We start from the raw sequence: 17,517 nt of genomic DNA on the forward strand, positions 1-17,517 counted from the left end.
CCCACTCACCGCTGGGTAAATACCAGTGGTAACGGGATAAGGCTCTCAATTGGGCATTACTTTTCCACAGTGGAGCCTCGGTTGGCAGTGGGATGGGAAGGCCGCATTCTCACTATAGACTAGATGGGGATGGAGCCAGAAAGGGACAAGGACCTCACCCGCTGCCTTCCTGTCTGATTAAATGATCCCCGTCACCAAACTCACCATGGGGGAGCTTTAAATTCTGCCCATTATTTATTAGACACCAGCAGACACTAATATGCTGTTGGAAACATCATGCCTTGCATAATTCATGTTTGCTGTGATTCCTGTTTCCATGCTGGAACAATGCAGAGTTTCATTTTTAAAATCTATTTAACTGCTCTTTTTTTTTAGATACCAACAAAGGTACATCTTATTTTAATGCAAAATCATCCACTTCTTTCCATTCTGCTGTAAAGCACTTTGGGATTTCCCAAGGATGTGAAAAGAACATATAAAGTTCATTCCTTTTCTGTTCTGTATAGCATACTCCATAAGACCATAAGACGTAGGAGTAGAAGGAGGCCATTCAGCTCACCAAGTCTGCTCTGCCATTCAGTGAGATCATGGCTGATCTGATAATCCTCAACTCCGCTTTCCTGGCCTTTCCCCATAACCCTTGATTCCCTTACTGATTTAAAAATCTGCCTATCTCCACCTTAAATATACTTAACGACCTAGCTTCTATAGCTCTCTGCGGTAAAGAATTCCACAGATTAACAACCCTCTGAGAGAAGAAATTCCTCCTCATCTGTTTTAAATGGGTGACCTCTTACTCTGAGATTATGCCCTCTGGTCCTAGACTCTCCCACAAGGGGAAACAAACTCTCAGCATCTACCTTGTCAAGTCCCCTAAGAATCTTATGTTTCAATAAGGTCACCTCTCATTCTTCTAAAGTCCAGTGAGTACAGGCCCAAATTACTCAACCTCTCCTCATAAAATTCCTTCATACCCAGAATCAACCTAGTGAACCTTCTCTGGACTGCCTCCACTGCCAGTATATCTTTCCTTAGATAAGGGGACCAAAACTGTTCATAGTACTCTAGGTGTGGCCTAACTAGTGCCTTGTATAGTTTTAGCAAGACATCCCTATTTTTATACTCCATTCCCTTTGAAATAAAGGGCAGCATTCCATTTGCCTTCCCTATTACGTGCTGAACTTGTATGTTAGCTTTTTGGGATTCATGCACAAGGACTCCCAAATCCCTCTGTGCTGTAACGCTCTGCAGTTTTTCTCCATGTAAATAATATTCAGCTCCTCTATTTTTCCTACCAAGTGCATAGCCTCACATTTTCCCACATTTTATTCCATCTGCCATTTTTTTGCCCACTCACTTAACCTGTCTACTTCCCTCTGTAGACTCCTTGTGTCATCCTCGACTATTTTTGTATCATCTGCAAATTTGGCAATAGTTCATTCACTTCCCTCATCTAAGCCATTGATATATATTGTAAATAATTGAGGCCACAGCACTGATCCTGTGGCACTCCCCTAATTACAGGTTGCCATCCTGAAAATGCCCCCCTTATCCCAACTCTCACCTCTGAGTCAGAATGTTGTGGGTTCAAGTCCCACTGCAAAGACTTGAGCACATAATCTAGACTACTGCTTCAATGTAGGAGATACTGTCTTGTGGATGGGGCGTTAAACTGAGGCCCTGTCTGTCCTCTACGTAAATATAAAAGATCCTATGACATTATTTAAAAGTACAGATGAGTCTTCCTCTGTATTCTGACCAATAATTATCCCTTAACCAACATCATTAAAACAGACCAGCTGATCATTCTCACATAGCTGTTTGTAGGAGCTTGCTTTGTGTAAATTGACTGCCACATTTCAAGTGACTTCACTTCAAAAGCACTTAATTGACTGCAGACCTTGAGAAAGGTGCTGTATAACTACACATCTTTTTCTTTTTTGATGCTGTTTGGTTAATTTTTTTAGGTTAATTTCATTTTTGTGCAGAAATCTGTCTGGGTACATCTTAACTTTTTAAATACATTTTATATATATAAATTTATATATGTGATGTTAGAAAATGCGTCTGCTCCAGCATTTTCAAAAGATGGTTAACTTTACCTAATTAGATTGTTGCTCCTGATTTTGTGCAGTATTGTAAAGCTTCACAGGATTTCAAGCCACCTTGATATGAGGCATGCAGTATTGTTGACATTGAAGAACTTGCTTCCTGAAGCAGTTATCAGTGATTTATATTAATTGTTTCCATTGACTTTGAGGTATCATACCATCCACTGGAAAATTGAATATGAGTACTAGATCTTTCTTTGAATGCTGAGAATTTGCTTCACAATCTGTAAATTGCAGGTTTCCACTTGACTGCCCAACTCTTTTAACCATTAGTTCTTGACTAGTATGTGAAATTGGATGGCAGCAAAGAATTTACCTGGATGGGAAAAGAGGAAGGCACTGGAATGTGTAAATGCAAAGGCTTCTTTAAACTTGCGTTTTCACACATCCTTTTATCTTGTATTAACAGCTACAAGCTACAAGGAAGGCACCTGAGAGTAAAACACCTTAAATATTTTGAAACAAAGATGTTTTTCTAAATTGAAACAAGAAATTACATTTGAATATTTTTGCCAGATTAACTGCACAGATAAACCTCTAGGGCCCGAATATTGCCGGCGGTGTGCAGGGGCGGGCCTGACATGTCAACATGCAAAATGATGCGAGTTAATGTCGGGTATGCGTCCAGACTTCATTGCGTATCATTTAGATCTTTCATTCGGTGGGCACGCACTGGAGGCGGCTGCATGTCCGCCGAACTGTCAAAGACCTATTATGGCCTTTAGGAAGCTAATTAAGCCAATTAACAGCACTGCCCGTCCAACCTTAAGGTTGGTGGGCAGGTGAAGAGCCCAAGCAGCCTTCATGTTTTTCAGGAAACCTCATCCACAGGTGGTTTCCTGAAAGTTTTATTAAATAAATAAAAAATTTCCCCAAAATATGAAAACAGTCCCATCTCATGTGACACATGAGGGGACATGTTTAGATAACTTTTTAAATGCTTTATTTAATTATTTTAATATCAACGTAATCTCCCTGAGGCAGCTCCGTGCCTCAAAGATTGGTGGGCTCTTTCGTGCACATGCATGAAAGAGTGCAGGCCCCAATTCTCCCTCCTCCCCCCGCCTGCACAGGGAGCTCTGACCATTACCGGCCATGCGCTACGCTGGGTGGGCCTTAATTGGCCCGCCCACACAAAATGGTGGCGTGCAGCCGATTGGCTCCGCTCCCGCCCCCGCCCGACTTAGGCAAGTTTCTGGCCTAAGTGACCCTAGGTTGTGACTGTTTGGTTTTACCTGAGATGAAAAAGTCATATCTATATTTTCACTAAATGTAGTAATTAGATTGTTTTGTACTTATGTTTGCTTTTACTGATAGTGAATGATTATTGAAAGCTAACAGCCCTGAAAACTGACTTTTAGTCATATGAGTATTGATATTTATAACCATCTAATAGAAAATCTCCTTGACAATTTTCATAGACATCCATCACAAAAGAGGAGAAATTGACAAAAGGCAAATAGCAGTAAGTTGAAGCAGGACTGGTGTATTACGTTGTTTCTGAATTGTCCATACATCACAGATGTATTTACTTACTAGGTTCTGTAGATAACATCCACAAGAAAATATTGTAAATTATAGACAGGAATTACTGCATGTAGTTTACTCTGAATCTCTATATGTTAGGTCACCCCTGGCACTTGTTTTCAAAAGAGACCCCGGCCAGTTTATCCTTTGGGTATGATCTCGCAGTTTTTTGTATATCAATACCCCTGTACCCTCGTCTGAAAAATAGAGACCAAAACTGTACATTATTCCAAATGTGATCTAACCAAGATTTGATATAAGTTTAGTAAAGCTCATCCTTTGGGTTACTTTTGGTATGACTGCATTGACCTGCAACACAACTTTATGTATTTGTACTCCCAAAAACTATTACTCCTCTACCCAATTTAGATTCTTATTTTCTAAGTAATGTGTGACCTCCTTATTTTTCCTACCAAAATATACTTATCTGCACACTTTCCTATATTGAAGTTCACTTGCCAATTATATGCCCAGTCTTCCTCAGTATTGACAATCCTTGAATCTGCTGTCATTTGCAAAATTAGAAAGTGTGGGTTTGATTCTGAAGTCTAAATTTTTAATATAAATTGTGGACTACTGATCCTTGTGGATCACGCTTCCCATCTTCTGCCATTCTGAATAGCTACCCTTTACCAATGTTCCCTGTAAAATTTTGTTGTTTTTCTCCAGTTTTTTATCAATGCGCAGCACCTTTAAATTTTTTTCCCCCAACTGCAGACACAGCATTTAAAACAGAACAAAGCCTGTACAATATTTTCCAGGCTTCTGTGCACACATGCATCTTAGCAGGAACGTTGCTCTTACTCTGTTTTCTTTCAACCAGCTATCCATTTTGTTACTTGCCCCCTGACTGTATGCTCTGAGCTTTTTAATCTATTATGCGGAACCTTATTGTAGACTTTTTGGAAATCCCAATATATTACATGTGCTGCATTACCCTTGTCTACTCTGTTATCTCTTCATAGAATTTAATGAGATTGTCAAGCAAGAAAATAGGAGTCTGGGAAGGTGACATTATAGATACAATATTGGCTTAGTAACAGCAAATAATGGGACATGGTTCTTCAGACAGAGGTGTTTTGCAGTGCGCTCCCCACAGATGATGTTTGGGTCCATTACTCTGTTTCAGTTTTTAATTAAAAAATCTACACTTGGGTGTAGGGAGCAGCATTATTGTTTCAGATGATACAAAACTTGGCAACCTACATGTAGTACATAATATTGAGAATAGTTTTAGACTTCAGAAATACATAAACAGGATGGTGAAATGAGCAGTCGCATGCCAAATGGAATTAAATGTAGAGAATTGTGAAATGATGCACTTTGATGGACTTGCATAGGAAACAAGACAACATACCATGGATGGCACGAGTTGGAAAAGTATAGATGAGTAGAAATCTTGGTGTCCATGTTCACAATTCCTTAAAGGTTACAAGGTGAGTTGATAAGGTGGTTAGAAATGCATATGGGTTATTTGGGTTTATGGCAGAATAGAATAAAAAAGTCACACTGGAAATTTATAAATTATAGATGTAAAATCAATTTGAAAAGATCTAGAGTAGAGATGGTGGTGGTAGTTGAACATGTACTTGAGGATGAGGAACTTGCAGGATTACAGACAAAGGTGGGGATGTGGGAATATGCATGATTGCATTGTCAAAGAACCATGTCTCCTCCTGTGCTATCAATTCTATGACAAAGTGGTTTGGGGCATGGGGACGAGTGTGTCATGTTGTTGACTGCTGATCAGGAACAAGCGCATTTTCTTTCAAGTATAGAATAAAGTCCTCCTTTCTGCCTTAAAGTAGATCTTTAAGGAGCATATCCTAATGAATCGTTTCCACATCAGAAGCCTCATACAATCTGTAAAGTTACAGAGGTTGAGCAGTTTTGTGGTATGGGCTCTTGCCCATTGGGAAGTGCATCAAGACTTCAAAAAACACCTATGATCAGAAGAAACTGAATTGCATTCTATTCTTGAATAAGTCAGCAGTCCCAATAAACCCAAGGCACTCAACATCAAAACTCAATCTGAATCTATTCTCTGCCATGTGTATTTTTGCTTTTCTACCTTTCTAACGTCAGATCCTTAGCTGTTTGAAAGAAATGAAATATGTTTTGAGTGGTACAGGTTCTATATCAAATACCTTAATTCCTAATGGACATGAATACACACAACCCAGCGTTTCCTAGAGGCTATAAGGATGGCTGGGTGTATGAAATGGAAATATCACCTCTTACGTTATGTTCTGCTTTTTAGTATTTGTATTTCATACCTTAGGAAAATCCACATAACCTGTACTACTCTCTCTCTTGTAACAATACCTAAACATTTTATACCTTCAATAGAAGATTCAAATTATTTCTACATGAAAAACGTTTAAATTTACTTGGACACTGCAAACCTAATGTGTCCTATAAATAAGCCTCCATTGTGTAGAGGTAAACTGATGAAAGGTACTTGTTCAGTATGTGAGGCTGAAATAACCTGCGTATCAGTTACTGTGTTAAGTTGGCTGTTGGTTGGTACAATATCTTCACTTATTCCCTTTTCTAAAACACTCTTCCCTAGATCAAAGCAATAGGCCAATCTGAGCTCAACTCAAGTAACCCTGAAGAGGTTTTACATCTAGCAGCACAGAAGAGGAAAAAGAAGTTCCTACAAGCCATGGCAAAACTTTACTTTTAACATACCATAATTAGGTGCAAACCTGAAAATATCTATAGCTAATAAGTACAGAAGATTTGCTGTTATTTCTTACTATTTATGAATAATTCCATTAAGATATTTGGCTGTCTTGCAACTTTCTTTTCATAGTATTTGTCTACAATGTAGATGTGAAAAAATGTGAATTAACAGCACATTTTCAAATTTTTAAAAATTGAATTTCACAGCACCTAGTATTTATTTCATAGTACTGGTCTTAACACATACATTTTAAGATATCCAACTGGCATTTAGCATACACTTTGAATGTTCATATTTTCTTTGACCATAGGAAAACATTGTATTTTTATAGTGGTGTTGGATAGCTATGCATCAGTAGCTACGTAATTTTCTGTACATTTTTACAATGCTATTTACAATAATACATTAAATTCATGTAGGTTTCTCTTTGGCAGTGAGATTTCATTTTTCTGTTATCTAATTCTCAGCTGGGTGAGATTTGCTGTGAAATGCTTATAGTTTATATACCAACTATATAACATCTTATTGTACATGGTCCTATTTAGACATTGCAGTATATACAAATTGGAGCCCAAACTAAGAACTCCACCCGCTCACTTATCTGCAAAGCACTTGTAATTCTTGGAGGCTTTGTAGATAGTCTCCCTCAGCAAGAAACCACTACCTCATTTGATCATCTGCTTAGTTTTTAGTCCAGGATTTAACCACCCTGAAAGAGGAAAACAGCACCAGTGCAGGACCAAATACCATAGCCCTGCATTTAAAAAATAAACTGCTCATTATGTAGAGTTATTACAGTGCCAGCATGCATAAAAAATGTTCCAACAAGTTTCTTGTGTAAATAATGGAATGTGGTAGAAAGTAATTTAAATATTTGACTATACTGACTGAAACTACACCCAAGTGAGCATTTGTCATTGACAGTGGTAGTTTAAGATTGTATGTAAAGACATCCATCGGTGATGAATAAGGTTCTTCAACAACATGCTGGCTGAACTGTAACTGTTAATATTGGGAGGGGAAAGACAAATGAAAGCTAGCTGCAAGTTGTAGAATGTCTCCCCTATTGTAAACTTGAAAGCGAAGTATGTGGTCCCTTGCTTATTTAATCACTCATCTACATTACACAATTTCACAGTTCAGTTTCATGCAACTTTCTGCCAAAAATAATTCAAATCTAATAATTCTACTTTCTGGACTTTCCGATGAAATTGCTTCTTCACTGGACTTCCACCCCAGAACAGAATTAACAGGCATGCACGTTCTTCTGAATGAAATAATTGTAATTAAATGGATTGGCATAAGTTGCCTTTCTTAAAATATGCAGACTGAACAGAAAATCTGTCTTACCATCAATAGACTTCACTGGCTCTTGTTTAAGTATACATTTCCCTTCCCCCAAATAGACCCAACAGATTGGTCTTTTGGGCAGAAGTGAAGTGTTGTTCTGGAGTGAGCTCCTAGCTTGCTCACTCTTAAAAACAAATTAAAAATATCAGATGATGTATTGCTGAAGTTATTTTTTCTAAAGTTAAACTTTGGTCTGCTAAAGTTTCCAGATGCCTTCAGTGGCAGTAATATAGCTCCTGCTCAGAGTATTCAATTCCACAGTTCTCTGGCATTTTCTGTCCTAACCTGTCCTTTCTCTTCCAGTAAATTCACCCGTTCAGTATGCTGAACTGGACAATGGCTTTTCGGTGCTTTTAGGTGGAGTCAAGATCCCTCCTATGGCTACAGGGGATAGCCTTGCCGTACAATCTGTTTTCCTGATATGTGCCACCTCCTGAAAAGGAAGAAAAGTAGTTGTAGGTTTTTGAATAAGCAATTCAGAGATGGCATTTACACCATAAAGCATAAAGCAACATAAAGCTATGCAAAGCATCTCAATTTACCATTCTAAGGCTAACAGGTTGGATTATGAGTGGTAAAACAAGTTAGAGTTGTTTTCACTAGAAATGTTTTTCAGCTGGATTTGCTAATACTTAACTGACTGTGGCTAATGTATTTTATGGTCATACCATAAATCCATCTGGTTATTTGTGAAACATCTCTAATATAAGAATGATGTGACAGAGAATAACAAAGTTTGTGTGCTGAAGATTTTACTACTAGTGATGTACTAGTACACTAGAGGACATAATTCTAGGAATTCCAGATGTCACTAAGGTTTTTAAGACTTCCTTCTATTCAGGTTGTGTCAACTCTAGACTCAACTATTCTATGTGTCACTTCTGCTGCCTATATCCTAACTCACACCAAAGTTCCAATACCCCTGTCCTCACTGACTGACATTAACTACTCATCCAGCAACAGTTTAAAAATTTTAAAAATTCATCCCAGTGCTCCAAACCTTCCATGCCCCATCCTTCATCTCTAATTTTCCACCCCATCTATCTTCTAAGAACACAGTACTTATCAAATTCTGGTCTCTTGTGCACCCCCAATTTCCTTCAACCTACTACCAACAGCCTCATCCTAAGCTCTAGAATCCCCTTTCTAAACCTCCACCCTCTTGATGCTACTATAACCTGTTTTCAGTTCAAAGACAGCAGTGCTTCTTAGTGAGCTGATATAAAATGACAGCTTAGAGACATTGCCTTGTGGCAGAGGTCACATAACTACAGCAAGCCAGATAGGACACTTAGTGGGTTTCATTTCAAAACCCAAACATAACCTCTCTCTTTGACTACCTATTTAGTACTTCCTGTGATTTGGTGTCAAGTTTTGTCTGACGAAACTTCACAGGAATTCTATTAGGATTGAATTTGTTTTGTGGATGGCCACACAAAACTTCTAGTTTTTAATGTTTAGAAAGAATCAAGGATACTGTCTGGAATAGAGCTTTTCATACATAAAATTAGATAGGAACTGGAAGAGGCAGAAAAGCAAACGTTACTACTATACTAGCTCTTCAAGGAAAAAGGGCAATGTCCCGAGGTGATTTTGTTTTAATCCTCTCCACCTTAATAGTGGATAATTGGAGGTAAAATAACTCACCAGCATATCCAAGTACTTAGTATGTGTCTGGATGTTATGTCTGTCTTCATCTGCCACTTGCTTGAAATCTCTTAATTTTAATGGATCGCCTTCTCTCAGTGTCTTAGCAAAAGGGACCATCCAGTTAAAACATGTAGAAATGCTCTCCCATTCCAGACCTAGAAACATAGCAAATCATTCAAAACTTAACATTTAGAAATACATAAATTAACCAGTTTATTCATCTTCAGCAATCATATTAAATCAAACCTTTTGTGAATATGCAACAGCAAGTACATTACAGTTTTAATGGATTCAGCAAAAGAAAGGTTGAGTCAAGTTGAAAACAATGCAACTTAATTATTGTTTTTAAGATGTTGGTATAAAAAGTAAACTTTGTTACACCAAGTATTGCTGGAGCTATATAACAATGGAACATGATTGGCTCACTTTCTGGAATGCTTTTACCACAATTCCTAAAGCTCACTGAAATCAATGTTCCATACAATTTTTAAAAGCAAGATTGAAGTCCATCCAATTGCATCAAGCTTTGCATTGTATCACTTCATGATTGTTTTGAGAGTTTAGGGCAAAATGTTACATTGACAAGTATTTCTGAATTCAGTTCAGACAACATGCAATTAAGGGTGGTACACCAATTCCAGGGGCATAATCTGAGCATTTGCACCACATGCCATTTCAACAGTTGACCTGCTAAATATCCCATCTTCTGTGCATTTCAATAAAGCACTTAGTCTGATGTGCACAGGGGTTGTAAGTGTGTTAATGGAAGGTGTAGGATTTCCACCAAAGTAGTAATTTTGAAAAACCACTAGCAACCTTTCAGAAATAATATAATTCTCAGACCAGCATAGGAAAAGCTACAGAAAATGTTCTTATGGCACTTGGCAGCATGGCACACCACCTCTAGAAGGGTATCCTATCATTAGAACAGAAAATGAACATGTTCTTATCAGATCTCTCAACCACCCATGTTACTAGGTGCAGGCACCAGCCTAGTTACATCAAACTTGGGAATTTACAAAAAAAATCAAAATGTGAGAGGAAATACAGTGAAGCATTGAGCAAGAGCAAAGAAAAGCAATTAGTGGTAGTAATAAAGGATCAGGAACAGTTGGCTGGAGGGCAAGTGATGAATTGAGTGCACAGTTATGACTAGTATTCAGGTAGGGGATAAGCAAAAACAGACTGGTTGTGCTGAACAGCCTGTTCCACGTTCTAACATCTATACAAAAAGCTGCAAAGGCCAGAAAATTGCACAGATAATATTTCTATCTGAGCACCAATGCTGCACATCATTTGATTGTATCTGAAGCATCCTGCAAGTTGTGTAATTTACTGCAGACATCTGTGCAGTCTGCAAGATGGCTCATTCCACAGTGGATCGATCATGTGGTATCTCCATGGCCATATGGGCAGAGATACTAGAACCAGAAATCCAAAGTACTTATTTTCTCCTGCAAGTGCTCTGATTCTGACTAGAGACTTCTTTCATCAATCTGCTGGAGTCCGATTTAAGATTCAACTGGAAATTCTTGAAATAGGGCTCCATGCTTCTCACTACTGACCAAATTCAGATTCACAGGCCTGGCCAGAGTGACCAGTCGTTGGAAGCTAGGAGTGGACATAGATGAAGCTGCTACCTCAAAAACTCCTCTTCCAAATCTTAGTGCCAGAGAAACAATTAAAATCCTAACTGTCAAGATGCAGTTACTGCATGCAGAATTGCAGCTGGCAGCAATAGGCTGTTGGCAAAAGGGGGAAATTTAAAAAAAAAGAGGGCTTATCAAAAGAAATTGCTCCAAAACACAGTGAGAAACTAGTTGCTAATGCAACAACAAAAATATAACACTTGGACAAATTGGATTCTGTTGTACTGCTAATTATGGCGAAATAGGAACTGCACCAACTGGCAATGTAAGAGTCTGCCATTATCAAGGTATCAATGGGCACTGACAATTGCAGGATTGGGTGAAGAAAAAGAAATTCAGGAAATCCACCCGAGCACTAAAACTGAAGCTCATATTCTCTTTGTAAATATTACTTATATCAGGAGGTCTGATCAAAGTAATGTAGCCTCTCTTTGTCTGGGTTGTACAACTCCAAATTCCAGACCTGGAAACCTCTCTATGGGTGCCACTTTCACCATTCCATTGATCTGTGCTCAATGTTGTGAGGGTATCCCCAATGGAAAGAACAGCAATTTGTCAATAGCACCCATAAAGAAAGAACTTGCTTGAATATAGCTCACGCTCATATTCTCAAGATATCTAAAGTGTATTTCTGAACTTCAAGCCATTCATTGTTATTTATGTGGGGAAGAAAATTACATTACTAATATGTTTACACAAAATATCCTCTTTTAATAGTCACACGCTTAATGTACAGGTGGCATTGTAGATTTTGGGGTCCTGCCAGAACAGACCAAGATTAGAAGGCAGGTTAAAGCCAGGCCTAGTGTACATGCCAAATACACCACCCAATGTATTGTGACTATATACTATATAAAACAGGTCCTTATATTTAGAATATTGACCCTATTTATATTGCAATTATTCAAGCTGGGTGGGACCATCCTTTCACCTCAGGGAGCTGGGTTCTAATGTAGCTCAAAAGTGATAGGTAAAGGTAATCTCTTTTATGCAAATAGGTTTGTAATTAGGAACTAGATCAAAGCTGTTCAAACACATCGTCTGTGATGGACTGGAAAAGACGCACTGGTTCATTCAGTCCATCTCGTACAATGTGGTACGTGACAATACAGAACCCCTCATCCCTATTCCACCAGATAACCATGCAATCTCAAAAGAGAATAATATAATAAGACTTAAAAACACAGGACAATTAGTGTGTGGGGTAGGAAAGAAATTTATTGAACCCCTTAAGCGATTGAAACTAGTCTAAGAGACCACTCTGGCCCTGATTGATGTTATACAGTACCTGCCTTTAGTAAAGGTGACATATGGCCCAACCAAAAACAGATATAGCTCTCCATTGAAGAAATAGACATGGATCTATAGCATATAAGCTTCCTATAATTTTCCCTCACTCACTCAGACAGTACCTAGAATGATAGATGTATGAATGGAAGTGCTCTTCCTAAGCTGGGGTTGGAGATATACACAATGAAACCTAAAGCTGCACATATGCAATCAACTATACATCTGAAGCAGCAAGAAGCTCCATACCTGAAGCTTTGAAAGTATCTTCTATAGATGTGTAGTAGCAAACAGCAGCAGCAGCCAGCACACCATACGAGAAACTCAAACTCTCAACATCAAGGACACATAGATCTAAAAGCTGTACAGAAAGTTCAAAAATAGATAATGAGCAACAAGATTTGTACTTTTATCATTAGTGTAGAATTACAAAACCTGCACTTTAAAAACAGCAATCAGCAAGTAGTATGTTTTGGCATTTTGGTTCTAAATTAAAATCAAAGTTAAAAAATGGACATCAGTGCAACAGAGTGTTTGCACCAGCAAATCTCTTCAAAAACTTCTGACTGAAGGTGGGATAATAAGTGGAGATGGAATTTCCTTAATTAGAGAGAAAACTGGTTAATAGAAAGTTATCAATATGTCCAACGATGCTTCAGTAAAGCTTGGGCTATAATGGGGCAGAGCAAGAATTGGAAGAAAATTGAGGGAGGTGAGCAAAGGCATATTTGAAGGGGTACAATTTGACAAGTCTTTTGAAGGTGGAGCCAGGTGAGGAAGGAAAGGATTCTAATTTAGAAGATCAAACTGGCATCTAGGGCAGGAGGAGGTGTCTATGGAGACTGCAGCAAAATCATAACCAGTCACCCCACCTTGTAACCCAATATGCAGCATCATCAGCAGGGCCTAAAAATTGATTTTGGGAAAGACTATTTTCCATCTGAAAGTATTAGGATCATTTTGGTTAAAAGTCACTTTATAGATATTGCTATCCACATCACTGAACAAGATATTTAGATAGGTAAACTGTCAAGGTACTGATGATAGTCTCAAATAAAATGTGCAAATGAAGTACAAAAAAAAACAAACCAAAAAATAAAGCATTTAAATTGGAGTACAAAATTAAATAAAAACAGCCACAAAATTTCCCAAAAGTGTTCACTGAAGGCTTTGGTCGATCACTTTTTAATTATTTATGTAGTAACTTCACATTTTAAGTAATCTTGTCTACACAACCAGTACTACATGTGAAGAGGAGACATTGAGAGTAGCTGTTGAATTTTAACTGCAATACTGACACTTGTTTCACAATACTGGAAATTAGGTAATTACCTGAGCAATCTGTATAAATGTTTCTTGAGAATACTGAGGCAGCGACATGTTGGGTACTTCTTTTAAACAGATTATTTGAAGATAAAGGTTCAACCAGCAAATAATAGTCACTGGACACAGTTCCCAGTTTAAGGCCTTAAAAAAGAAGAAATATACATAAGTAGCCTTGTATGAGCTGTTATTTGCAATTTTATCAGCACCCTCTCCCCAGCACTTTCACTGTTATGCAATTGCAACATTAGATGGTAGATCCTCAAAGGGGTTTGATGCAGCTTCCTCTATTTTTAAGGATCCTCAATGTGCTTTTTAAATACCCTTCTTAACCAGTCCTACCATCAAAGCCTTGTGTTGTAAGCTACCATCCCCCCCACCTTCCCCTCCCCAAGTCTGTATTCCTTCACACCTACAAATTGCATCATTTTGGCCAGATTACCTCACCTCATTCTTCCTAATAAAATGTTAACACTTCAAACTTCTCTGCATTGAATTTCATCTGCCCATTTTACCAGTTTATATTCCACTGAAGTCCGTTGCTATCCTTAGTGTTTACCACAATCCTGGGACCACATGAGAGTAGGATGGGGCGTGGGAGGAGACCATATAGCATTGAAGGAGGGAAATCAGTCCATCTAGCCTGTACCAGCTCTTTGAAAGTTATTCAAATCAGTCCCAACCCATGCACCTTCTCAATGCCCCTACAAGTTTTCCATTTCAAGCACATGTCCAACTACTACTAAATCTGCTTCCTCTACCGGTTCAGGCAGTGCCTTCCAGATCAGAATCATCATTTAGGGGAGACGGTAGCATCGTAGTATTGTCACTGGACTAATAATCCAGAGGCCCAGGCTAATGCTCTGGGGACATGAGATCAAATCTCACCATGGTATGTGGTGGAATTTAAAAATCAATAAATAAATCTAGAATTGAAAGCTAGTCTCAGTAATGGCAATCATGAAACTATCAATTGTTGTGAAAAAATAAACCCACCTGGTTCACTCGAGCTTTAGGGAAGGAAATTTGCTGTCCTTACCTGATCTAGCCTACATGTGACTCCAGACCCACAGTAACGTGGCTGACTCTTAACTGCCCTCTGAAATGGCTTGGTAAGCCACTCTGATCAAGGGCAATTAAGGATGGGCAACAAATGCTGACCTTGCCAGCAATGCACACATCCCATGAAAGAGTAAAGAAAAAAGTAAATAACTCTGTAAAAAAAAAAAAATCCTCATCTCCCCTCTGGTTCTTTTGTCAATTAATATAAATCTTTGTCGTCTGGTTACTGACCATATTGTCACTGGAAACAGTTTCTCTATTTACTCAACACCCTCCATCATTTTGAAAACCTCTATTAAATTTCACCTCACCCTTCTCCACTAGGAGAACAATCCAAGCTTCTGTAGTCTCTAGCCCACAACTGGTGTCTAGCCCACAACTGGTGTCTCTGGCATAATTTTAGCAAACCTCCCTTGCATGCTTTCCAAGGCCTAACATCCATGGAAACAGTGATTTTGGAATAGCCAGAGATAGTTCAGAGTGCTAAATAAAATGTAGGTCTTAAAGAGTTTTGGGTGAGCTGCAGTTTTTGAAAAGTAGAACTCAATCAGCAGGGAGACCAATGGAATAATCAATTCTGGATATGACTAAGGTATGGATGAATGTTTCACCTGGAAGTAGCTTTAGTTAAAGCACCTCACTGAAATATTACTTCTAATAATGAAATGAGACATATTGAGAAATAGCACATTGTGAAAATATAATTAAGAAAATAAGCATATTGAACAATGTTCAGCCCAATATCAATCGCTCTAGAGTCTCCCAAGAGTGTGCATTCAGCATCCTCCATCTCTTCATCCACACATTGCCCTTAAGGCAATATGGGGATCAGCTGCCGTATGGATGCCGACGATACCCAGCTCTACTTCTCTGCATCCGTTGACCCCCCCTCACTTTCTGGGTTGTCAGACTGCCCAGCCACATCCACTCAAGAATGTGCAATAATTTCCTCCAGTTAAAGCATCAGAAAGACAAAAGTCTATCCTTCTGCCTCCAACAAAAACTCTGTAACCTTACGACTGATGCCTCCTCCACATTGGACATTGTTTGAGGTTGAATCAGACAGTTCATAAGCAACAGATTTTTTTTTTTATTCATTCATGAGATATGGGTGTCGCTGGCTAGGCCAGCATTTATTGCCCATCCCGAATTGCCCTTGAGAAGGTGGCAGTGAGCTGCCGCCTTGAACCGTTGCAGTACTCAGTGCTGTTAGGAAGGGAGTTCCTGGATTTTGACCCAGCGACAGTGAAGGAACAGCGATATACTTCCAAGTCAGGATGGTGAGTGGCTTAGAGGGGAACTTCCAAGTAGTGGTGTCCCCATACATCTGCTGCTCATCCTTCTAGATGGTAGCGGTCGTGGGTTTAGAAGGTACTGTCGAAGGAGCCTTGGTGAGTTCCTGTAGTGCATCTCATAGATGGTACACACTGCTGCCACTGTGCATCGGTGGTGGAAGGAGTGAATATTTGTGGATGCGGTACTAATCAAGTGGGCTGCTTTGTCCTGAATAATTTCAAGCTTATTGAGTGTTGGAGCTGCACTAATCCAGGCAAGCAGAGAGTATTCCATCACACTCCTGATTTGTAAAATATCCCATGGCACTATTTTGAAGAGCAGGGGAGTTCTCCCGAGTCCTGGTCAGTATTTATCCCTCAATCAACATCACAAAAAACCTTGCTGTTTGCGTGGATTTGCCGAGTGCAGATTAGCTGCTGCATTTCCTACATCACAACAGTGACTGCACTTCAAAAAGTATTCCATTGGCCATAACGCACTTTCAGTAATCCAATAGTCATGAAAAGCACTATATAAATGCAAGTCTTTTTTTTCTTTATTTTTTGTCTCATCGGCCTCCCATTCTCTACCCTGCAGTACTCCATGGTCCAGGTATGCAGATCATTAATATGGCACGAATAGGTACAAGAGGGTAGAAGTCATTCTTCAGCTATACAAAGCTCTGATTAGACTACACCTGGAACATTGTTAGCAGTTCTGGACATGACACCTTAGGAAGTATATATTGACACTGGAGGGAGTGCAGTATAGGTTTACCAAAATGATACCAAGACTCCTAGGTTAAATTACGAGGAATCACACAAACTAGGTTTGTATTCCCTGAAATTTAGAAGTTTAAGCAGTGATTTAATTGAAGTTTAAGACAGATAGGGTAGATAGAGAAAAACTAATTTCACCTAGTTGAGAAGTTAAGCTGCCTAATTAAATTTGAGCCTGACCTTTCAGGAGTGAAAATACATGCAAAGGGTAGAAGAAATTTGAAAATCTTTTCCAGAAATTAAAAACTGATGCTGAATCAATTGTTAATTTTAAAACAAATTTATATTTTTGTTAGCTAAAGGTATGAAGGAATAGGGGATAAAAGGTGTATGGAGTTAGGTCACAGATGAGCCAAGACTCATTAAATGACAGAACAGGCGTCAGGGTCTAAATTGCCTACTGCAGTTCTTATGTTCCTCCATCAACTCTAGGTCATCCAAAACTCTGCTACCTGTATCCAATCCTCTATGCTTGCTGACCTATATTGACTCCCAGTCCCCCAACACTTCAAATTTAAAATTCACATTCTCAGGTTTATATCCTGCCATGGCCTCATAGCTCCCATCTCTAATCACCTACAACCTCTTCCGGAACTCTGTTCCTTCAACCCTACATTCCTTTAACACTGCCTCATAAGTATCCTCCTCCCTCCCCTTACCTTAACATTAGCAGCTTAACCTTTGTGCCACCCAGGCCCTGCACTCTAATTCAGTCCCACAAGCTTTCCACCTCACTATTCTTTTAAGATGTTCCCTAAATCCCACACCCACCAAGCTTTTGATCAACCCTCTTTCTTTGGCTCAGCATCCATTTT

The 17,517-nt window shown here is 38.9% G+C and overlaps 2 protein-coding genes across 5 annotated transcripts in view; one reads left to right on the forward strand and one right to left on the reverse strand.

Annotated features, from left to right (window-relative positions):
• The window catches only part of ints8 (integrator complex subunit 8), a 111,579-nt gene extending 104,819 nt beyond the window's left edge, over nt 1–6,760 (forward strand). For 2 of the 3 annotated variants that reach the window (XM_078540802.1, XM_078540804.1), the window contains 2 exons: nt 3,533–3,576; nt 6,211–6,760. In XM_078540802.1, the coding sequence (XP_078396928.1) occupies nt 3,533–3,576; nt 6,211–6,327 (161 nt within the window). In that variant the 3' untranslated portion in view covers nt 6,328–6,760. Of the gene's footprint in view, nt 1–3,532; nt 3,577–4,603; nt 6,145–6,210 lie in introns of those variants that run through there. The other variant, XM_078540803.1, reaches the window with a different exon arrangement.
• Nucleotides 6,427–17,517, reverse strand: part of ccne2 (cyclin E2) — a 28,988-nt gene continuing 17,897 nt past the window's right edge. For both annotated transcript variants that reach the window (XM_078540805.1, XM_078540806.1), the window contains 4 exons: nt 13,596–13,730; nt 12,513–12,624; nt 9,325–9,482; nt 6,427–8,110 (listed from right to left, as the gene is read on the reverse strand). In XM_078540805.1, the coding sequence (XP_078396931.1) occupies nt 7,994–8,110; nt 9,325–9,482; nt 12,513–12,624; nt 13,596–13,730 (522 nt within the window). In that variant the 3' untranslated portion in view covers nt 6,427–7,993. The remainder of the gene's footprint in view (nt 8,111–9,324; nt 9,483–12,512; nt 12,625–13,595; nt 13,731–17,517) is intronic.

This window comes from Cetorhinus maximus, chromosome 4, assembly GCF_964194155.1.
Source record: "Cetorhinus maximus chromosome 4, sCetMax3.hap1.1, whole genome shotgun sequence".
Lineage (NCBI taxonomy): Eukaryota > Metazoa > Chordata > Chondrichthyes > Lamniformes > Cetorhinidae > Cetorhinus > Cetorhinus maximus.